This window comes from Mesoplodon mirus (genome assembly GCF_964341445.2).
Source record: "Mesoplodon mirus genome assembly, chromosome: 9".
NCBI classification, from domain to species: Eukaryota; Metazoa; Chordata; class Mammalia; order Artiodactyla; family Ziphiidae; genus Mesoplodon; species Mesoplodon mirus.
Window position 1 is genome coordinate 83277558 of NC_138985.1, and position 17584 is coordinate 83295141.

General features: G+C 38.3%; 1 protein-coding gene across 1 annotated transcript in view; it reads left to right on the forward strand.

The window, feature by feature from the left end:
• The window catches only part of CFTR (CF transmembrane conductance regulator), a 187313-nt gene that overhangs the window by 10829 nt on the left and 158900 nt on the right, over window positions 1–17584 (forward strand). Inside the window, exon 2 of the mRNA XM_082631970.1 lies at window positions 16753–16863. Coding sequence (XP_082488096.1) covers window positions 16753–16863 — 111 coding nt within the window. The remainder of the gene's footprint in view (window positions 1–16752; window positions 16864–17584) is intronic.

The window sequence follows — 17584 nt, forward strand, 5'->3', positions numbered from 1 at the left end:
AGAGGTGAAGAGGGAAGGATGGGGAGGGGAAGGGAAGGGTCTTGTCTTAGATTAATGAGGTCTTTAACATTCTAAATGTCCAGTTGAAGAGTGAGAGATATGATCAGCCAAAAGCATGCCATTAGCCAAGCATTGTTACATGGACACAGCTCAGTTTCACAAAACTTGACCCAGACTGCACTTCTTATCCGTATTTTTTCCATCCAGGTACTAATCATCTCCCTTCATCTTTTTCATTTTCTATATCTGGCTTCCTGCCTTCTTCCACTTTGTCAAACCTACTCAGCTAGGCTTTCTGTTGCGTTTTTGTATCCATTCTTCCTTCCTTACCAACTTAATCCCCTCCGCTGAGTTCCAGGTTCAGTCACTTCAGTGTTCCTCTCACCACCACCCACCCTCTTTGGTGTCCTGTTCTGATCACCAGTCCCTGGTTGTTCATCACTCATGTCATTTGTTTCTTTATGTTTACTCTTTCTGTATTTCTTGGGGCTGAAGGAAGAGGCAGAGTCACCTCACAGATGGTTCTTCAACTTGATGTTTGACTCTTCGTATGTTTAAATCTTGGATTTTCCTAGTGCAGTGGTTTTTACAATTTTTTAAAAACAATATTTTTATCAGTAAATCCAGAATCCAAAGGAAATCTTCCATGGAACTGCAATATATGCAAATAAAAGTGACAATAAAAGACAGTAAGTCCTCCATAAAGACAAAGATATAGGTAACCTCCTGCCCCAAGGTAAGGGCTGAAATGACTATATAACATTTACGTGCTCTTTTCTTGGTCCTACCTGCATACGTTTTTCACATTATGCTTCTGAAATTGAGACGACTCTTATAATTGATGTCAAAAGAAACCTGTCAGCCATCAGGCCCAGGAATAACTTGAAATACGGGAACTTAGCAGTTCATAGAAGGTATATCTTGCTGTAACTTCAGTTGAATTATTTGCATTGGTTGTACCCCACAAGGTTGACTTTTAACTTAAATTTAGTTTCTTGCTTGAAATTTCTTGAGAAAGATTATTCTGTGATCTAGTTTTGAAAGAACAGTAATTATTTAGTCTGAAGTTTGTCTGGCATACCAAGCACTGTAATTAAGGTAGACGTTGCCCAAGCTCAGCACTGTGCTTTACTTTGAAATTATACTGCCTGTCCTACAGGTGAAGGTGGTGTGAATGCAACTTGTCACTTGTAACCCTATTCATAACTGTGAATACCAAGAATAATTCAAAAGTATATTTTTGACCTGAATGTGAAGAAGGCTTAGAAGAAAACTTTAATTATGACACTGAAGAAGGAAGTGGTGTGTAATTGTGTGAATAAGTATACAATACTGAAAAAAAATTTTTTTAACTGTATATTTAATTTAGAGGGGTTTTTTTGGAAAGGCCATTATTACACTGATGATGAGTCTTGTAATCAATGTCACCTTATTGTTGAGTAAGCATGGTAAAGTATTGTAAAACCAAGATAATATCATATACTTCTTGTTATCATTCCCTGGGGATTGCACAGCTCTCTGTAATGCTGGAATGAAACCTTGTATGAGCAGGTATGCCAGAGATATGATGGGCTGTTAATTGAGCTTGGTGCAAGTCTATATATGCATGTCTTGGTGCATGTTCACTATAGACCATGTTCACTTGGTTTATAATGAACATGCTCACTTACGCAGTGTGGATATAACCAATGACAGATTGCAATATGTTTAAATAGGTTCAGAGAGATGTCAGGGGAAGCTTTCCTGCACAGTGGACACTAAATGAGTTAGCCTTGAAGTCCAGGATAATGTTTGGATAGATCCAGTGTGTTAAAATTTTCATATAACAGTTTGGGGAATGTGTGATGATTTTATTCTTATTTTTAGAATAGTAAAACATACTTTAAAATATTGACATTTCAAATCAAAAGTTGGTGAACTCCAGGAAGTATCTCAGGGGAACACTAGGTATTGGGGTCCATAGTTTGAAAACCACTGAACTAGTTTTTCCCCCATATTGGTTGGTCTTGACCTTCCCTTGAGTCCTCATTTCACCCATCCTATACTCTTAGATAATGGTTTCACATTTGACTTTGTCTCTATCCTTATTGTCAACTCTTAAGTAACAATATATAGGGGAAGAAACACGTACTTTGGAATCAGGCAGACCTGGCTGGAATCCTTGCTCTGTGACTTAACAACAATATGATCTTGTGTAATTTACTTAACTTTGATGATGTTGTTATGCTCATCAGGACAATGAGTTCTCCTCCTCTTAACACAGCTCAGCATTATTATGAGATCTAATATTCATTGAGTGTTTAATATGTGTATTAGTCAGCATTCTCCAGAGAAATGAAACCAATAGGAGATATATATATATGTGTATATATATATATGTATATGTATATAAAATGATTTATTACAAGGAATTGGCTCACATGATTATGAAGGCTGGCAAGTCCAAAATCTGCAGCACAGGCTGGTAGGCTGGAGACCCAGGAGAGCTGATGTTTCAGTTTTATTCTGAAGGCAGTCTCCTGGAGAATTCTCGCTTGTTTGGTCAAGCCTGCATTTTTGTTCTATTCAGGCGTTCAATTGGTTGGATGAGGGCCACCCGTGTTATGGAGGGCAATCTGTTTTGTCCAACATCCACCAACTTAAATGTAAGTCTCATCCAAAAACACCCTCTTACCATCATGCTCTTATAAGCCAGTGCATTAGTTTGCTAGGGCTGCTGTAACAAAGTACCAAAATCTGGGCGGCTTAGACAACAGAAATGTAATGTCTCACAGTTCTGAAGGCTAGATGTCTGAGACCAAGGTGTCAGCTGGTTTGGTTTCCTCTGAAGCTCTGAGAGAGAATCTGTTCCATGTTCTCCCCCAGCTTCTGGTGATTTGCTGGCACTCTTTGATTTATAGACACCTCACTTTTATCTCTGCCTTCATCTTCACATGGCATTTTCCCGGTATGCCTGTCTCTGTGTCCACATTTCCTTTTTTTCCTAAGGACACCAGTCATATAGGTGTAGGGCCCACTGTAATGAACTCATTTTAACTTGGTCACCTCTGTAAAGATCACATTCTGAGGTACTTGGTGTCAGAATTAAAATATATCTTTTTTGAGAGGAGCACAATTGAACCGAAAATAGTAATAGTCTTCAGGAGCAGAATGAGCTATGGAAGCAATTTGAAACTCTAAAGTATAATACATATAGAGGGTTACACTAATTTATGAAATTTTTCAAAAGCTGTGTGTACCTCATCTGTAATGGTACACAGGTAACATGGAGACAATGTCAAGTACGTCAGGTGACATGACATGGGAATGGTCAAGAAGGGTCAAAGTAAAAGGGTCCAGGGCTTCCCTGGTGGCACAGTGGTTGAGAGTCTGCCTGCCGATGCAGGGGACATGGGTTCGTGCCCCGGTCCAGGAATATCCCACATGCCGCGGAGCAGCTGGGCCCATGAGCCATGGCCACTGAGCCTGCGCATCCGGAGCCTGTGCTCCACAACGGGAGAGGCCACAACAGTGAGAGGCCTGCATACTGCAAAGAAAGAAAAAAAAAGAAAAAGAAAAAGAAAAAAAAGAGTCCAGTTGTTCTTGAGTAGACTGAAGAACAACTTTCCATTTATGACATTTTGGTACATCTCCACTGAGAATAAATAGCTTGAAGGCCAGACATTAGAATGTTTGGGTAATGAAGAGTGTTAAAAATGAAAACATTTTATTGAGGAGAATTAAATAATTTTGGCTGGAAGTTTTAGAATTATTGGCTTTAACTTATGACTCAGAAAAGGGGCATAACTGTTAATAAAGAGTGGTCCCTGGAAAAGTATAGGCACCCTCACATTTGCACTGCATTTACCATTGACTTGAAAAATATTTTCACTTTTTTTTTTTTTTTTTTTGCACTGCCTCAGGCACTGGACCAGACAATGGAGATATAAAGATATATATTACAACTACATTGTCCTCAGGAAGTTAATCTTATGAGGGAAATAAACTAGCAAAGTATAATGTGGTAACAAGTTTAACAATTTAAAAAATAATTGAGTGACAGTTATGTGCTATGCTCTGTGGTAGGCAGGGAATACGCAGTAAAAAAAATCTCTAAGGTATTTGCCCTTGGGGAGTTTATAGTCTGGCGTGTTTGGAAACATGGGGGTTTGGCAGACAAGCAAATAGACAATTAGTAGTGACAGCTCAGGTGGAGGAAGTACAGGAGAGAATGGAACGCATGGGAGGAAAATTAAACCTAGATTGTAGAGAGACACACGTATTTCATATGAAACTATTTCAATGCATTTGAGATTTTTGGGAAATAGAGGTCAGGTTTTATTTTGAGGAAGTTATTAATTTTTCTTCAGTGTGACCTGGCATTTGGCTGGTGTTGGAACAAAACCAAAAAAATGCTGTATCAAATGATAGGAATAAGAGAATCCTTTAAAAAATTAAGAGCCATCTTATTATCAATGGTTTCATCCAGTGAGAGCTCCTGCAGAGTTTAAAAGGAAGAGAACCTGGCTTGATGTTTCCTTTAAAGTTCTTTTTCCTAATGTGTATATGCAAGCAAGAGATTATGACATTTTGAAGTAAAAATGATTCTTAAATGCCTGTAAAAATGATTTGCACTAAACTATCATCATTTGTGTTATGATTTCTATTTTTAAGGACCTGATTGCAAAGGTGACTGTTCTGAACTTTTAAATTGCTTGTTAGGATCTAATGATTCAGTCATCCATTATTGCGTGTTTTGCTATTGGGGGGAAAAGTAACAGGTTATTTTGTGGATCTTTATTTACTTATATGTTGCCTATATGAAAAAAAGATGTAGAGATTAAGTGAAGAGGATTTAAAGTAAGGCTTTTGCAGTAAAGTCTTATTTCCATGATAAACCTTGAACCTCCATTCTCTGCTTCTGTCAGGCTTCCTTTTTTTCCTGGGATTCACACTGGGGATGAGTGAGGGTTCAGCCACTACTGTTCCCCTCCCCTTACATCTTATAGGAGTTTTACTGTCAGTGTCCCTCTCAGTGATATCAAGGCTCCAAGAAAATGAAAAATAGCATTAGCATTGCTCCAGAACCTCAGGAACAGCATCTGAAACTTAAATCCTGAGTCATACAATGTGTCTACAAACACTTTCCACCTTGCCAAAGCAGGGAGAAATAAAGAAGATGCTAAATTTACCTTTTAATGCTATAATTTGTGATTTGTTTTCTAGAGGGTGAACTAATAACAATGAAAGATTTAAAAAAAGGGTTAAAATGCAACCAATGACCAAATTCCATATATAGCTTGAAGATGGGGAATTATCTGCAGCTGAGAAGTCTGAATACATTGCCATAAGGCTCTTTGAATCCTGAGAAATAATCATGAGTAACAGCAGGATAACAGTATAACAGAACATACAGCATACACAAGTTAGAGTAAAGAGAAAGTTAAGATAAATGAGAAAAATTCTAGAATTTGACTGATCGTTTATCTGGCTAGAGGATTCCAAGCAGAACCCTAGAGACCAGATTTATCATGCCTAACTTTAAAAAATCACCAGCTTTGTCTTCTTGATGCATCATGTTTGAATGTTACCCTTGGAAGATTCATTCTTAACCATCTTCATCTTAAAACATTTCTGAGGTTGTCTCCAACCTCCATTTTACCATTCCATCTATCAAGCAAAATAAACAAGTAAACAGCCTCAAATAAACTATGTTGGGTGGACTTAGACTGCTTTTTTTTTCTTTTGTTTTAATTGTGGGAAAAGTTGCTTTGAGGCAGTAACTGGAAAGCAGGTGTCACGGAGGATTTAATAAGTAGTGATTTTTTTTGTACACATGGTGAGGGGTCATTAAGTCATCTGGAAGTTGAAGGTCATGAGAGTCTAGCATGTGATTTGCCTATTACAGCTCATACTAAACAGATCCCTGACTCCACAGTCCAGAGCTTCTCAGAGGATTTCTGTCCCCAAGAGAGGAGAGTTATCTCCATATTGCGAGAAAGACTTTAGCAGAGAAATATCAAGTGGCCTTTACTCCAGATATTGAGTTAATTCTAGAATGGCAACCCTGACTCTGAAGGACATGGGGATTTCATTGCCGAAGGATGAAGAAGCCTGTTAGAGAGTGTTTACTTTGGGTCCTAGTGATGGTGTCTGAACAAACTAGGTGAACAAAGAGCTTCAATAAGGGATTCAGAGTCCTGTAAAAAAGTGAGGGAGGGGCTTCCCGGTGGCTCAGTGGTTGAGTCCGCCTGCCGATGCAGGGGATACGGGTTCGTGCCCCAGTCTGGGAAGATCCCATTTTTATTTTTGGTTGCATTGGGTCTTGCATGGGCTTCTGATTGTGGTGGCTTCTCTTGTTGCAGAGCACGGGCTCTAGGCATGCGGGCTTCGGTAGTTGTGGCACATGGGCTCAGTAGTTGTGACACACAAGCTCTAGAGCACAGGCTCAGTAGTTGTTGCACTTGGGCTCTGTAGTTGTGGCTCGCAGGTTCTAGAGCACAGGCTCCGTAGTTGTGGCGCACGGGCTTAGTTGCTCCACGGCATGTGGGATCTTCCCGGACCAGGGCTCGAACCCTTGTCCCCTGCATTGGCAGGCAGATTCTTAACCACTGTGCCACCAGGGAAGCCCCCAGATATATTTCTTATTGCCAATGGAAATAAAAATCAGAAGTTAGAGAGCAATGTTTTCACTTGTCTTTCTAGGTTAGTAAAGAGCTCCTAAAAGTGAACTCATACAAGATGCCGCAATTTTATTGGGTAGTTAATCATCCTATCTTTCTAGCCAGTTGTTCCAGCTATAATCAGTTTTGTCTCTTATTTGTGGCTTCATGCCCTGATAGAATAAAAATCAAACTAAAACCATGAAACAATGCTCTGAGGCTCCTTTTCTAAAGTACACAGACTTGGGCTATTTTTTGTAGCACTGCTTATTGTCTCTTAATTGCTTGAGTCCCTGAAATCCTCCCTGAAATCCAATACATGTGAATGGATTAAGTATAGCTGTTAGAAGTGGTCTTTTTATGCCAATGCTACTCCCTCACCATTCTTATTTTTTATGTATTCATAGTAGTTCCAGCAATTAAGTGCTTTGCTTGTGGGGGCCAGGAATAAACGATTTATATGACTCATGTTTCATGTCATCAATCCTTGGATCCTTTCGTGGGCTTTGCACAGAGTCTTAATCACTTGTAGCAGCTACCCAGGCACTGACATATATGAAAGGGTTTAGAGTGTCAAAGTCACCATAATAAAAATGTGCATTTCACCAACTCTAGGAGGGAAAATCAAACATTTGGGAAAAGTTTTTACAATCCATGCTGACAATTGATTTCTTTATGCTGTTTGTCTTAATACCAGCTTTTTTGAGATATAATTCACATACCAAAAAATTTACCTACTTAAAGTATACAAGAGATGTGTAACTATCACTACAACCAATTTTAGAACACTTGCATCACCCCAAAAAGAAATTCCATATCCAAAAGCAATCATTCCCCATTCCCTCCTTCATCCCCACCCTGGACAACTACTAATCCACTTTCTCCATAGGTGTGCCAGTTCTGGACATTTCATATAAATGAAACAATATGGTCTTCTGTGACTAGCTTCTTTCACTTAGCACAGTGTTTTCAAGATTCATCCAAGTTGTAGCATGTGTCAGTATGTCATTCTTTTTATCACTAAACAATATTCAAGTCGTAGGATTATACATTTATCCGTTCAGCAGTTGGTAGATATTTGGATTGTTTCTACTTTTTTGCTTATTATAAAAAATGCTGTTATAAACACTTGTGTACAAGTTTTCATGTGGACACATATTTTCATTTCTCTTGGGCATACACCAAGGAATGGAATTGCTGGGTCATATGGTAACTTTCTGTTTAATATTTTGAGTACCTTTCAGATTGTTTTCCAAAGTGGCTGCATCATTTTACATCCCCACCAGCAGGGTATAAGGGCTCTAATATTATTTTCCACATCTATGTGAACACTTATCGTTACCTCTTTTTGATTATAGCCTTTCTAGTGGGTGTGTAGTAGAATCTCTCAAAGTTATACATGTTCATAGTTAAACATTAGTGAATATAGATAAGCAAAAAAGAAAATACCTTTCCTGAAGTTTTCTTAATATGCTTACATTCCAAATACATTTATTTTGGGGAGCATCTTTTAAAATGGGCAGATCGATTTCCTATTTAATGTTTAGGTTCATTAAGCATGAAGTTAAAGTAATTTATGTTATGGTTTTAATTTCTGGGCCTCCGGAAGGTTTTTCAGAATTGGTTTGTAGTGTTTTGTTGAGCAGCAAATAATTATCTTTGATTTGCATTTCTCTAATGGCTAATGAGGTTGAACATCTTTTCATATGTTTTGGGGTGTTTGTATATCTTCTTTGGAGAAATGTCTATTCAGATCCTTTGCCAATTTCTAAATTGGGTTGTCTTTTTATTACTGCGTTGTAAGAGTCCCTTGTATGTTCCACATACAGGTCTTTTATCAGATATATGATTTGCAAAAATTTTCTCCCGTTCTCTGGGTTATTTTTTCTACTTTATTGATGGTCTGCTTTTTTTTTTTTTTTTTGCGGTACACGGGCCTCTCACTGTTGTGGCCTCTCCCGTTGCGGAGCATAGGCTCCGGATGCGCAGGCTCAGCAGCCATGGCTCACGGGCCCAGCTGCTCTGCGGAATGTGGAATCTTCCCGGACCGGGGCACGAACTCACGTCCCCTGCATCGGCAGGCGGACTCTCAACCACTGCGCCACCAGGGAAGCCTGATGGTCTGCTTTGAGGCATAAAAGTTTTATAATTTTTTAAAAATTATTTATTTATATTTATTTTTGGCTGTATTGGGTCTTTGTTTCTGTGTGAGGGCTTCCTCTAGTTGCAGCAAGTGGGGGCCACTCTTCATCGCGGTGCGCGGGCCTGTCACTATCGTGGCCTCTCTTGTTGCGGAGCACAGGCTCCAGACGTGCAGGCTCAGCAGTTGTGGCTCATGGGCCTAGTTGCTCCGCGGCATGTGGGATCTTCCCAGACCAGGGCTCGAACCCATGTCCCCTGCATTAGCAGGCAGATTCTCAACCACTGCGCCACAAGGGAAGCCCAAGTTTTATAATTTGATGATGTCAAATTTATCTATTTTTTCTATTGTTGCTTATGCTTTTCATATTATACTTATCTGTGTGCTGTTTTTTTTTTTCCCCTTCTAAAATTAGTCCTAATACGGCAAATTTGGTACAAGTGTAAGCTTTGGTATCACAGTCCTGTTTTGAAATTCTAACTCTGCCTTGGATAAACTATTTAATCTCCCTCAGCCTCAGTTACTCATCTGTAAGATGGAGATAATATTAGGGCTTATCTCTTGAATTGTAGTGGGAATCAGATGAAATAACATATGTGAGATACTTAGAATTTTAGAGAGTTATAGGAATAGTCTATTAAGGTTAGCTAGTACTTTTGTTATAATCCCAATAATAATAAACTCTAGTGCTCTGAAAATTAAACTAAAGCCAAGTAGTTTCTATGAAGAAGCAATGCAATAACATACAGCTATAATATTTTATAGAAAACATTGAATTTGGCCCCCATGAAAACCAGGGAGTCATAGTAATTATTTCCAGCAGGAGCTGCAGCTGAGAGAGCTTAAGAAAAGCTATTTCCAAGGTCACATGACTGGAAAATGACAGAGTTAAAACCTAGAGTTTTCTTAAAATCACTAATTCAGTTTTTTCAGTAACAGATTCGCCATAGAAGTTAGGTGACTGGAGTTTTGTAGTCTTCATGGTAAAGTTTTACCTCAGACAATCATATCAGGAAAGAAAAGAAAGCAGTTTTATGGGAAATGACAATTAATAATGAGCATTATATGAAAATCATGGGGTTAAAACATATTTGACTAGAAAGTTTATGTGCATAGCTAGCCATAGCAAGTACTAATTATAATATGTAACTTCTTCTTTAATTAAAAAGAACTTCCGGGCCTCCCTGGTGGCGCAGTGGTTGAGAGTCCACCTGCCGATGCAGGGGATACGGGTTCGTGCCCCGGTCTGGGAGGATCCCATATGCCGCGGAGTGGCTGGGCCCGTGAGCCATGGCCGCTAAGCCTGTGCGTCCGGAGCCTGTGCTCCGCAACGGGAGAGGCCACAACAGTGAGAGGCCTGCGTACTGCAAAAAAAAAAAAAAAAAAAGAACTTCCAACTTCCTCCTTATTTCCAAAGTTATACATGCTCATAGTTAAACATTAGTGAATATAGATAAGCCAAAAAGAAAATATCTTTCCTGAAGTTTTCTTAATATGCTTACATTCCAAATACATTTATACTTGGTAGCATCTTTTAAAATGGGCAGATCGATTTCCTATTTAATGTTTAGGTTCATTAAGCATGAAGTTAAAGTAATTTATGTTATGGTTTTAATTTCTGGGCCTCTGGAAGGTTTTTCAGAATTGGTTTGCAGTGTTTTGTTGAGCAGCAAATAATTATCTTTCCAAATCTTCTAAAATTCATTGACTACATTTACTGTTTACTCATCTACAGAAAGAAAAAGAACTTCTACAGTTCTCTTGGTAAACTAGGAGCCTCATGAGAAATTAACTCTCAAACACAAAAATAGCTCATCTTTAGCAAGCAAAAATGTGATTGAGCTGACTAAAGTGGTTATTTATTCTAAATTTAACATTTTATGGGTAAGCAGCAAACCCTGTTTAATTACCTTGTGGGATGAGAGAACAGAGACTCACCGACTTGACCCTCACCCCAATGCTGTGACTTTGGGGTGCATTCTTGAAGCCTACAAGTTTTATACAGGACTTTTGAGAGCTAGATGCCACTACTTTCTCAAGTTTTATTTTTACTAAAATTCACTGAGAAAAAAACATATCCAGCTATAAGATAACACCAGATCTAAGTTGATAAAATAACCGTGACATTTGAAGTGTTATTTATATGAATTAGAAAAGAAACATCCTTTAAGAGATGAAATGACTTCTGGTCTCAAATCAATTCTTCCCATGATAGCCATTTATCAAAAAACCTAAAGCAAACTGGCAGAATATGCTGCAGAAATTTGAGATTTGTTGTTACAGTCTGTTCAAATGATTCACCCTCTCTCCTCAGCCTGAACTTCAACATTTTCTTTAGTTAGGACTATCCAGCTTAGTTGGGCTATTTCAAACTCATGGTAATATATTGGATGATGAGAAAACCTCTAGCGTATTTAAATTTGTCCATACTAAGCAGTTTAGAGTAATTTCTACTTAGTTCCTCAAGTATTATTTCATGCAAAAAGGAAAAAGACTTAGTCATTTGAGTGTATCAATTTGTCAGTATTTAGGAGATGTGTCATGCTACCATGGGTTTGAATTTGCTATTTCATTTCATTTTATCTGGCTAGTTAAATCAAAAGTAATGTTAAATAATGTGGAGGCATGATGGTTTTATACAAACAAAATCATTTGAAACTGAAAAGATCTGATACCTGACCTTCATCTTAAATTCTAGCAGATGAAAATGTCAGATGCCTCTGTTGGATTAATAAAAGCCAAATGTCAAATGGAAAAATGGTTATAAGCTTTAATTATGTGGCTTTTACAGGGATAGGTTTCATGAAAATCAAGGCTTTAATAGTGTCTATAATTGGAAAATTCTTTTCATGATAAGGAATTACAAGTCACTCTAAATTTATGTAGAAATCAGAAATTTTGTCCTAAGAAAAGAAACTAAATAGTTTCATTGTGTGTATGTGTGTGTATATATTAAAAAAAATCAAGTGATAGCATTTTTCCTTAATAAAACCTGAAGACTCTTATTGTTAAGCTCACAGTGTGTCTGGGTACTAGACTTTATTAAAGTTCTTTAGGATATATGTATATATTTTAAATAAATTTATTTATTTATTATTATTATTTTTTGCTGCGTTGGGTCTTCGTTGCTGCACACGGGCTTCCTCTAGTTGCTGTGAGCGGTGGCTTCTCTTGTTGCGGAGCATGAGCTCTGGGCTCGCGGGCTCAGTAGTTGTGGCACACGGGCTTAGTTGCTCCACGGCATGTGGGATCTTTGCGGACCAGGGCTCGAACCTGTGTCCCCTGCATTGGCGGGCGGATTCTTTTTTTTTTTTTTTTTTTTGCGGTACTCTGGCCTCTCACTGTTGTGGCCTCTCCCGTTGCAGAGCACAGGCTCCGGACGCGCAGGCTCAGCGGCCATGGCTCACGGGCCTAGCCGCTCCGCAGCATGTGGGATCTTCCCGGACCGGGGCACGAACTCGTGTCCCCTGCATCGGCAGGCAGACTCTCAACCACTGCGCCACCAGGGAAGCCCCGGCGGGCGGATTCTTAACCACTGCGTTAACAGGGAAGTCGCAGAACTTTAGGTTATAAAGAACATATATCTTAAGGATCTCTGTCTGCTACCTTGTAATTAATGATTAGCTAGTTTCTGTTAGAAATAACAAGAACTTTGGAAACTGTCACAGTTTCTAAGTAGATCAATTTATAAGTCCATTTTCAATATACAGTGACAGGTTATGAATGAAGGAGAAGGGTAAGATCAGTTAGAGGTGAGAGGGAGGGTGGGTGGGAGCAAATGTGAGGATAAGGAGGAAGAATAGTGCTTATTGCTTTTGGTTATTCCAGGTGTACCTGCCTTGCTAATGAAACACCTGGGTACTCATTAATATTTAATGGAAGAAATACTGAAGTAGAAATCCTGAGTTGGCATTTCTAAATTCTATCCAAATATGTTTAACATACTCAAGCTCATTCAAAAAAAAGCAGTGGCTGGAGTTTTACAGTAACTAATATTTCAGTGAATGTCTAAGTGTAGATACCTGGAGAGTTTTTTTTTTTTTTTTTTTTTTTTTTGTATTTCTGTGACTGGCTTGAGGTAGTCATGGAGACCTCCTTGATGGGGCAGAAATTTCATTCAATTTTCTTTTTGGTTTAATCTCACAAAATAAATTCTTTCAGATATCTCTGGTGATTGCCAGGCAGCCTAAGGTTAATTGATTTTAGTTCTCATAATTTACCTTAAGTTGTTTCTATTTCAGGTTACAAATATAGGTTTACTGTAGTGAATCTGTCAGAAACACTAAATTATATTAATAATTATAAATGGCTAACTTTTAATACTACTGAATATGTTTGATTTGATGATGCTGGGCTATGGAACTCTTGATAATCAAAACTAGATGTCTTGGTATAACATATATATTAAAATGGGCATAGATAATGCAGGAAGCTTTTAATAAATGTAGGTCTTATTTAAAGTATTTAAAAAATGAGCTAGAAACTCATTAATGGAAATGGTGATCAGGTCTTAGATGTGGACCAAAAGATGTATGTTTATTTAGCTTTTAAAAGAAAGAAAATATTTGTTTTTAAATTTCCTGCAAATGTCTTTTGTGCTGTAATATTTACAGATAGTGAACTTCTCTTTATTTGTAAATTTAGTTTCATATTTTAACAATTTCAAACATACTGAAAATGAAAGGTTTATTAATAGATGGAGTATATTTTTCTCTTCTAAATTTTCCATAGACCCCTTCCTTTCCATTCTCAATGCTGTTACCCTTGTTCTGAGTCTTTCAACCATCTGGCAGTCAGTGATCTATTGCTGTTGGCCCTTTCTGGCTGAGCTGATTGTTAAATTTTCAGGAACTTGTGAGCTGGTTGTTAAGTAAAACTAGTATTAAAAATTAATTGATTTACACTTACAATTAAATAAATTATATTAAAACAAAGGTAATAATTGAAAAGTTATCACTACATAATTATTATCTATGTATTGAGGTTATGTTGATTGTATCTGAATGGTAGTCACACTATCTTATAATATGCAGCTGTGTATCTCTTCCCAACTCTGTGTTCAGTGACTTCACATTTGGTGACTTGAAACTGGTCATGGTGGGAGTATTTACACCACAGAAATTGGCAAATACCATAAGTCACTTTTTGTTTTTTGTTTTCCTGGAGAAGGCATGGTTAAAGATTTGTCAGTACATGACACCACACTACTGCCTGCAGTCTGCTAGCTTCAGGTCTCCCTGCTTCCAGACCCGCGTTCCAGAACTATGTCTAGAATAACCCACCAAGTTTAATTTTCCTAAACATAAGAGCTGAACATGGTAAAGGAAGAAATGACATCAGAAGAATGTGGTAAAAATCTAGTTTGTGGCATTTAGTAACAGACAAATTTAACATCTTTGAGCCTCCATTTCTTTATCCTTAAAGTAGGGCAATGATCTCTCCTTGTTCTACCTACCTATCAAGATTTTCAAATTAAAATCACAATATGCTAGTGTTGGTGAAAGTGCTATATACACATAATTTTTTTATTAGTCGTAAACACTTGCTTCACCTTTTCACTTCTTAAGTTTACAAAGGCTTATAACCAACAGAATGGAGTTTATATCCTAAATTGCTGTCCCAGATTTTTCACACCCTTACTGCCCCCTATATTGGCAAATGTGCTTCCAAAGTGCTTATGTTGGCTACTGGATTGTGAGTGACAGGCGGGTGTGCCAGCACTCTCACAGATGATGCCCAATGCAGATGCTGCATGATCACAGCACTTTTTTTTTTTTTTGTGGTACACGGGCCTCTCACTGCTGCGGCCTCTCCCATTGCGGAGCACAGGCTCCGGACGCACAGGCTCAGTGGCCATGGCTCACGGGCCCAGCCGCTCCGTGGCATGTGGGATCCTCCCGGACCGGGGCACGAACCCGTGTCCCCTGCATCGGCAGGCGGACTCTCAACCACTGTGCCACCAGGAAAGCCCCACAGCACTTCTTTAACTGCTGTGTTCAGACTGTCCTTAACTATTTTCATTCTTGTTCTTCAGGAGAAATGGCCAATGGATCACACTGGGCAATAAAGATAAAACAATTATCACCCTTTGCTGAAGTTTGAAGTCTCTTATTAAGATGTAAATATTGCAAGTTAATGACAGAAACTGACATATTAAGCCATTGTCACTCGTTGATATGTTGGTCAGAAATGGTTGGTGAAGCTACTGAGCCTTTGAGCAGGGTCTTTTTTAAAAAAATATTTATTTGGCTGTGCCGGGTCTTAGTTGTGGCACGCTGGATCTTTAGTTGCAGCATGCGGGGTCTTTAGTTGTGGCATGTGGGGTCTAGTTCCCTGACCAGAGATCGAACCTGGGTCCCCTGCATTGGGAGGGTGGAGTCTTAACTGCTGGACCACCAGTGAAGTCCTTGAGCTGGGTCTTAATTCAGTTAAATTTTAAGGAAGGACAAGTTGTAGAGACATCAGGAACACAGGGCAGTGGCTGACTGAAGAAGGTGGAGACAAGGGAAGTGTAAACAAGAATCTGGACTCTTGGGGTGGGAGTGGTGAAGGTGAACATGAGAGCCTTCTGCAAAGTTTTGCCCTGAAACAATGTCAAAATGTTTGCATTTGGCATAGCATTTCCTCTTTTTATTCTGAATGGCTTTGCTAGAATAATTTTCCTAGTATAAGTTTATTTTGCTTCTCAGATATTGCTAAAACACTCCCTATTGATTTTTGGTGGGTAACATGAATTTTGATGTATTACCAACGTCTCAATGACACCAAATTTTAGGACTCTGAAGAAAAGAAAGATGGTAAGGGTAAAAGCATATGTTGGGAATCACTGATTCCAAGTTCAATTCCTTTCTTTAATAAATATATGACACATAGCACAGGGAGATCAGCTCCGTGTTTTGTGACCACCTGGGGGGGAGGGGGGAGGGAGGGGGGGAGGGAGACGCAAGAGGGAGGAGATGTGGGGATATATGTATATGTATAGCTGATTCACTTTGTTATAAAGCAGAAACTAACACACCATTGTAAAGCAATTATACTCCAATAAAGATGTTAAAAAATTTTTAAATATATGAAATTTCACGAGAAAGGTCTCATTTGCTCCAATTTCATTTAGAAGTTTCTCTTTGTACGTGATTTCTTTGTTTTACAATTCTCCTGCCCCTCCCTCCTTTCTCTTTGTTTTCCCTTGTCTTTGACTTCTTTTTAGATTTTCTTAGCTCTGTGAAGATTATTTTGCCTTATTCACAGTAGTTAGAAACAATGTATTTGAAAATAACTGGAGTATCCTGCATAAGTATTTACTATGCCAGCTTCCCTAGCTTCCATCATAAATTGTTATTTATTAGATGCGTAGCGGGCAGATGTGCGTAACTGCTATGGGGTGAGGAGACAAAACATAAGAAAATTATGATCCCCACCCTCATTCAGGGGTGATGATTAAGTCAACAAATTGATACTCCAGCTACAGTCAGTTCATTCAACAAATAGCTCATTGCTGAGTACTGTGAGCTATGGTTAACATTGTTGTTTGAGGGTCTGTCTTCTTATTCACAGATCATTTTGTATTTGAAGTGGTAGAGACTGGACTTCAGCAAACTATAAACTCCTAGTATCTGGTTATTTGGGGGAATTTTCTTCTTCTTTTTTTTTTCTTGAAGAATATTTTTAGTATAGAATGTTTAGCAGTTTGTTTTTTTCCTCTGGGAAAGATGATGATTCTACCGTCATCCCCCATCCTTTTAGACAAAGCTATCGTCACATCAGTTCAGAGCTGATGATGTTTTATATAGTTGTGTTCTGTAAGATATGACTCCCTGGCATTTATATAAGTTGACTTATTTTATTCGCGTATTTATGCACTACCACCATTTTCCACATGCTAAAAAATTTGAAACTGTATCTGATTCCAAGTCTACATTGGAGATCAAATCAAGTTAACATTTATATCTGTCTCTCCTCTCTTTATTTTAGCTGGACCAGACCAATTTTGAGGAAAGGGTACAAACAGCGCCTGGAATTGTCAGATATATACCATATCTCTTCTTCTGATTCTGCTGACAATCTATCTGAAAAATTGGAAAGGTATGTTCATGCACGTTGTTTATTGAAGAGAGAAATTAATATTATTATTTAGAGACTAGAGAACTGACATTAGAGGGTTTAATTCTTAAAATGGCATATTTATAATAGGATCATCCTATATTCTTGATGAAGTCTTGATTAGTTAAGAATTAAACAATGAAAGGATGAAAGAAGAAAAACCATTTTCCTGAGATAGGACCTTTTTTTGAAAAACACATATTTGAATTCTGAGAAGCTACCTGTCTTTGAAGACTATTACATGGATTTTGTGAAGACTGGAATCACATCTTTATGAAGCAAGTTGTGTACATTTGCCTCTAAAACCTTAATGTGTGAATACAAATGTACATACTTGGAAATCTTAGGGTAAAGGCTGTTGGATGTCAAAGAAATGTAAAAATTTCATATTTTTGAGTATACGTTGAATGCCAGGTGTAGTATCTCCTCTCAGCATTCTGGAAGGAAAGCATCATTATCTCTGTCTTACAGAAGAGCAAACTGAGGCTAAGAGAGATGATGTAATTTTCCAGCTAATAATTGATTGAGCTGTGGTTCAAACCCAGGTCTATACTCCTGGCCTCCCCAGGAACAGTGTTTCCCATTGTAAAGAAGTCTCCCATTCTAAGAGTATTTGTTATAATCCTTTTGGTTGCCAGTGAATTTATTTAAGAGGGAATTTATTGGTTCATGTAGTCTACCTGTGTGAAGGCCTAGGTAGAGA